This window comes from Rattus rattus, chromosome 10 (assembly GCF_011064425.1).
Source record: "Rattus rattus isolate New Zealand chromosome 10, Rrattus_CSIRO_v1, whole genome shotgun sequence".
NCBI classification, from domain to species: domain Eukaryota; kingdom Metazoa; phylum Chordata; class Mammalia; order Rodentia; family Muridae; genus Rattus; species Rattus rattus.
In genome coordinates this window covers 51,745,004-51,751,822 of record NC_046163.1, presented here as the reverse complement: position 1 = coordinate 51,751,822, position 6,819 = coordinate 51,745,004, and the positions used below count along the sequence as shown (strand labels likewise).

Sequence of the window (6,819 nt, the reverse complement as noted above, 5' to 3'; positions counted from 1 at the left end):
CATGAACTCTGACCCTCTGTAACCACTGAATTAGTTTCATTTTATAAGTCATCTTGTTCATGATGTCTTAGCATAGCAGTAGAAAAATAACAAAGACAGGCCTACACACACACACACACACACAAACACACACACACACACAAATATGCACACATCACATGCCTGCACACACACACACGCACACATGCACACAAAAAGAATTATGTCGAAATATTATCATTGATGAGAGAAGGTATAGTTAGGATGTGTTAAAACTATTGTGTTGAGCTTCTGACTAAACAGAGAAATCGATGGAAAAGGAAGAGTCTGCCTTTAGAAACATCTTGTGGTTCGAGCCCCAGATTCTCTTGCCCCTACTAACTTCTTTCATGGTTGTTACTTTTATTGCACAATTAGCTTCTGACTGTATATTATCTGATTGTCAGACACTGTCAATGGCTTTGATGAGAAGTTTAGTACTTTATCACATATTCTGGGAATAATTATATCTGTGTCTAAATCCCCCCAAGTATATCATAAATTCATTAAAGTTGGGGAAGTTATTAAATCTTATTGTTCCCCAAAAACATGTCTGTCTGCACACACATACCCATATACACACACATACACATACTATCTATCAACACAGGGCATGCAACAGGGCCCGTGTCCAATAAAGACCAAAAAACCTGCCCTTTTTGCAAAAATAGTAATTAGATAGATAATCACTTCCTTAAAAGGAGAGACAGGAAAGAGGGAGGTTTGCAGGAGGGAGATGAGAGGGTAACAAAGGGGCAAACATGATCACAAAACTCTGTATGAAATTGTTTTCTAAAAAAAAATTTTAAGCCTTTCAGAAAAATAAAAGCATAAACTGAACAAGTAAACAGTATGGGATAATGTTCCTTATCTACTTTAATTGGTGGGGGTGGGGGTGTGCCTGTGTGTGCGTGTGTGAGTGTGTGTGTGTGTGTGTGTGTGTGTATGTGTGTGTGTATGTGTGTGTGTGTGTGTGTGTGAGTGTGTGTGTGTGTATGTGTGTGTGTGTGTGAGTGTGTGTGTGAGTGTATGTGTGTGTGAGTGTGTGTGAGTGTGTGTGTGAGTGTATGTGTGAGTGTGTGTGAGTGTATGTGTGTTTGTGTGTGAGTGTGTGTGAGTGTATGTGTGTTGTGTGTGTATGACTGAGTGTGTGTGTGAATGTGTGTGTATGAGTGTGTTGTGTGTGTGAGTGTGTGTGAGAGTGTGTGTGTGTGAATGTGTGTGTATAAGTGTGTTGTGAGTGTGTGTATGTAAGTATGCTGTGTGTTGTGTGAGTGTGTGTGTTTGTGGTGTGTGTGTGAGTGTGGTGTGTGTGTGAGTGTGGTGTGTGTGTGAGTGCCTGTGAGTGAGTGTGTTTGAGTGTGTTGTGTGTGTATTGTATGTGTGTGTACACACATGTAGAAATCCACCGAAGTGTATTCATTGCATGTTTTGGTGTATGAATTATATTACAATAAAAAATGAAGCTCTCTAAGAAGTTGTACATAATATTCAACACAGCCCCTATGCAATTGAAGAACCCACAAACACCCTGGAGACTCCCGATGTCTTGGGGTATGTCTTGCCAATGCATTCCCTTTAATTATTTTTCTATCTACTTAACATTTTTGAACACCATGTTCAGGCTCCAGTAAAAATAAAAGATTCAACAAATGAGCCCTAGTTCTAATGAGAACAGGAAACTCTGGCTCAACAAAGTACCTTCCACAGTGGGAGATCAGAGTCCACAGAGCCTAAACCCTCCTGAGGCCCAGATAGCTCTGGACAGACAAGAACGGTCCCATCGGTATGGTGTAAGGACTGCCGAGGTTGCCGGAAGCCCAGCCAGAAGCCCAGCAGTGGCTTTCTTACAGAAACCCTCAGCTGAGATAGAAAATTAAAGGAGACATCCACAATGGGACACAGCTCAGTCATGGACCCTGAGCCCTCTCTGGGAGAGGACGGAGGAGCAGACAAGGGAGAGCAAATCTTCACGAGGCGCCAAGTGGTCTTTCCATAGTCAAGTCTGGGTAGGGATCCTGAATGTGCTTTTAGCCTCGCAGAGACCCACAGGAGAGAGAGCACACTGGAAGCAAAAGACAGAAGAATCTGCTTCCCCAAAGTTGTTTCTTCACTGGAGAAGACAGGCTTGGAGCTGGATCGCAAGGCTGGGCGAGCGGAAATGGCGGAAGTTCTTCCCCGACACGTGGAAGACGGATAGAGGAGGCAAGGAACCCAGGAAGTGATCTGCTCGTAAGGACTTCCTGGAAATGTTACTTCCAGAGACAGCTCAGCCAGATACCATGGAGAACCTCAACTGGGAGAAGCTGAATGGGCTCTCAGGCCACACAGCTCAGGAGGAAAAGGAATGAACTGAATGGCTAGGAAGGCGGAGAGCTGTGGGGGAAGTGGTGCTATGAGCCAGGAAGGCTCTCGTCAGGACACTGGTGGAAAGGAAGATCTGCAGCTCCTGGAACCTGGAAGGGTACCTGTCTGCAGTCAAGGCGCTTTCCTACTGAGCCAGAACAGGCTGTCCACCTTGGAAGGGAGAAACCCTTCCATTTTGCTGAGGCCATAGGATAACTTTGTGTACTGAGGGGTAGGAAGACACATAGGCAGGAATGAAGGTTTTCTAGAGACATGTGTGCCCCTCCCTCCAGCTGGCTGTCCAGTTGCTGAAGCAATGGACTCCAAGATCCTGGAATCTCCCCGGGAGTCTCATGCTGGGAAAGGAAAAGACTGGGAGCCTGGTGTTTGAGAGATGGGGAACTTGTCTCCCAGAGAGAGATTTCACATGTTCTGAAGACTTCTCTCATTATATGAGAGGCTAAAAACCAGGCTAGGATGATGGGGGGATGGGGGACCACACCTTGACCAGGAATGCTGTTATGCCTAACTCTTACCTTCTCCTTAAGCCTAATCCTCATGCCAGGACCCCAAAGGTAGACTTGGGTGGTAGGGACTGGACCTCTTTGCTTCTCTTACTAATGTAGCACACGTGTTGTAGGCTTAGATGAGTATGTTCCTGGCCATAGGAACCAACTTCTTTAAACTCCTGGTTAAAAAAGTACCCAGGGTTTTAAACTCCACAATGTGTGGAAGAGTGTGAAGATGGCTGTGTGAAAAGAATATCATTTCCTGGTTGACTGCAGGGAAGTGTGCTATTAAAGGGGGGGGGATGTGGAGCAAACAGATCAGCAGTTAAAAGCACTGGCTGCTCTTCCAGAGGTCCTGAGTTCAATTCTCAGCAATTCCATGGTGGCTCCCAACCATCTGTAATGGGATCTGATACAGCTGTCTGAAGACAGCTACGCAGTACTCATATACATGAAATAAATAAATCTTTTAAAAAGAGAGAGATAGATTCTGGAGAACGGTATCTTGCTTAGCTTCCTCAGTGACTAAAATGGGGTTATTGTGATCATCTATCTTATAACAATTAACATTTATAAAAAGTGCTCCCACGAACACCTAACACAAAGCAAATGCTCAAATATTGTTAACTCTTACGTTGTTGATTGTAATTACTACTTTACTGTGAGTACCATTTCCGGTGCCACATGCTCTCCTCCCTTTAACAGTCCCAGCAATAGGAAAATGAAATTTCCTATTGTCTAGGACATAGTAGTTCCCTATTACTACAAGAACTCAAGAAGACACCATTGTGACTGTTTGGTCAGAGGAGAGATTACCCACCCACACCCGCGCCCAGGCAGAAGTAGATCCGTCTACTACTATTTAAACCCTAGTGCAAAAACTGTGAAGAGGAGACCAGGCCCTTACACTCCTGGCCCTTCATGCAGTAACTACAACGCACCACCAGGGCGCAGCAGAGCCCAGCCCTGGGCTGTTTTCTCTACAGGAGCAATTAATTTGTTCCTGGTTTCCTTAGTGTATTTGCTCCCGGCTGCAATAAACACGCTTGTTGTCGAATACCCAGCCTATCAACGAGTGCCCTGCTCCGCATCCGTTGGGCTGTAGGGCTTCTCTGCAAGCCCTAAGAGCCCTCTTAGCCCCGCCCCCGCTGTTCAGCCAACCCTGGGTGAGGAGGAGCGTCACGGGGGCGGGTCCGAGAGACTGCGTGAACCGCTAGGACAAGTGCTGAGCAGGGGCGGAACCCAGCCCCAGCGGGTGACCGGATCGCAGGGCGTAGGAAAGGCCAGCCTCGCTCCGGGTACCCTCCCCCCACGATGGGCGTGCAGCCCCCCAACTTCTCCTGGGTGCTCCCGGGACGGCTGGCTGGGCTGGCGTTACCGCGGCTGCCCGCGCACTACCAGTTCCTGCTGGACCTGGGTGTGCGACACTTGGTGTCCCTGACGGAGCGCGGGCCCCCTCACAGTGACAGCTGTCCCGGCCTCACGCTGCACCGACTGCGCATCCCCGACTTTTGCCCGCCGGCCCCCGAACAGATCGACCAATTTGTGAAGATCGTGGACGAGGCCAATGCCCGGGGAGAGGTCAGAGCGTTCGTGAGCTCAAGCGAGAGGGCGGGGCCTGGAAGGAATGAGTGGGCGGGGCCGGGAGCTGGAGTCCGAAAGGAGTGGGGGAGGGTGGAGTGGGAGCTAGAGGGACCCATCCCCCTGACTAGAGTCAACTATGCTGCTAGGAGGGGAGGTGGTGCCAAGTAACTAAATTAAGTACTGTCAAGCGAAATACTTCCAGGAGTCGGGAGAGCGCTGAAGTCAGATGGAAGCGGTTCAAAACCCATTTACTAGAGGTCCATATGTCATACAGAAACGCTTGTAATTTTAAATTTTACTAGCAGCTACGTTTAAAAAAAATGTGAAAAAGAAGCAGGTGACGTTAATTTTGTACTAATCCAGTAAGTCAAAAATACTATTTCAACATAGAATCAATATGAAACAAATTATTAATGAGGCCTTTCCAGTCTTGCTCATGCCGCATCTTCAGAGCCTGGTAAGTATTTTCCACCTCATCTCAGCATCAGGAAAAGTGGCACCACAAGTGACTGGATGTACTGTACAGGACAGCACAGGTTAGAGGCCAGGAGGTACAGGCTGAGAGCCCAACTTGGAATCAGCCATTTCAGAGGCCTCCTGGTCACCAGAAGCAAGGACAGCCCGCCACAGCCCGCCACAGCTTTAATGTCACTTCTTGTCCCGCGAGGGCCTGTGATGTGTGGGGCGGGGACAGGAGAGTGTTGGGAAGGGCATTGGACTCCACTCTATCGGTCTCCACTTCACAGGCTGTTGGAGTGCACTGTGCTCTAGGCTTTGGCCGCACTGGCACCATGCTGGCCTGCTACCTGGTGAAGGAGCGGGGTTTGGCCGCAGGAGAAGCCATTGCTGAGATTCGGCGCCTGCGACCGGGATCCATCGAGACGTATGAACAAGAGAAGGCCGTCTTCCAGTTCTACCAGAGAACAAAATGAGGGGTTCGGCAGCCCCCTTCCCCCTCCCCGACTCCTGCTGCTTATAACAAATGTGGCGGGGTGGAAGGGAAATGGACTAAAAAAGTACTACCTCCTTCAGCGCCCTCTGGCTCCTATTGGACAAAAGAGGCCCAACCCCAAAGCCATAAAATCCTGGCTGGCAGGATGGCTGAGAGCCCGTGAAAATGAAGTGGTAACTAATAAGAGCTCATTACCACTGCATAGCGTTTACACGGCACTCCAGTGCATCAGCTTCCTGTAGCCCTGTGCTGTGGACAAGACGGAGGACACTTCCGTTCTTTGGATAAGGTGGCTAGACTTCAGAAAGGCCTACGGTCAACAGTTCTAGGAAACAAAAGGATGGGCCAGGACTGCAGCACACACCTTTTGTCTCCTCAAAGAGGATGGGATTCTAGGTGCTGTTCCCTGACCGGATGTGATAGAGGAGAACTGGTCAGTGAAAGAGATCCCTCAGGGCAGCCTCGGGGCTCTGCACACCCACACTGGCAGTACCCTGTTGATATCACCCTTTACGTAGGGTCCTCTGTCCTACCTGAGTCACCTCTGTTCCTCTCAGGGTACAGAAGACCGGCATATCCTGCTCACAGATGAAGTCTCTGTATTGTCTGTCTATCTCTCCTCCCTCCCCCTCTTCCCATCCCCCTCCCTCTCTCTCCTCCTTCCCTCTTTCTTTCCTTTCCCTCCCCTCCTCCCTCCTTCTCCCCCTCCCCCTCCCCCTCCCCCCTTCTCTCCAGGCTGGTCACCTCTTACCAGCCTCAGATGCGCTCAGCTCACCTGTTACCTCAGATCCCTATGTCCTCCCCAGCCTCAGACCAAGGAATGCTGGGACTGCATCTTGGCAGTTACAGGGTGGATATTAAGTAATCAAATAAATAACTCTGGGACTATGAATCTTGGTCTTGTTTCCTAGGTGTTATCCTCACTTCTCCCCTGCTGGACTCCGTCCTGCCATGAACACCACACTTTGGACTTTCTGAGAGATGAGATAAATGCCGTACTTGAGCCCAGTGGATTCTTTTTTCCATGCTGGCAGTCTGAACTCGTGCCCTATCCTCTGCCATAGCAGGCTGAACCGAATACGGGAGAATTCACCCTGAGGTATACGCTGTGTGCCTGTGTGAACCAGGTGCTGTTAGACATGGCGCCAACTCAGCAGCGTGAGCCAAGACTCCTGTTCTCAGGGGCCCTGCCTCCTGGAGAAGAGGGGGAATGACAGTCCCTTCACACGTGACATACACTAAAGGCTCTCTCTACTATTCCAGACACAGGACAGTCAAGTTCCCTTCAGCCTCCGTCTCATATCAAAGCCCAGAGCCAGGCCTATACCAGCCCCTCCCCCTGTACTTCATTCCATCTTTCCTGCTGCCCCTAACTCAATATTGTCCAACTCACTCTTACACAAAAGGCTT

The 6,819-nt window shown here is 49.1% G+C and overlaps 1 protein-coding gene across 1 annotated transcript; it reads left to right on the top strand.

The window, feature by feature from the left end:
- Window positions 1-4,065: 4,065 nt before the first annotated feature.
- On the top strand, window positions 4,066-6,068 carry Dusp23 (dual specificity phosphatase 23). Its single transcript, XM_032914979.1, has 2 exons — window positions 4,066-4,454; window positions 5,204-6,068. Exons 1-2 carry the CDS (start codon window positions 4,188-4,190, stop codon window positions 5,387-5,389), a joined length of 453 nt encoding a protein of 150 aa, XP_032770870.1. The 5' UTR covers window positions 4,066-4,187; the 3' UTR covers window positions 5,390-6,068.
- The last annotated feature ends 751 nt before the right edge of the window (window positions 6,069-6,819 follow it).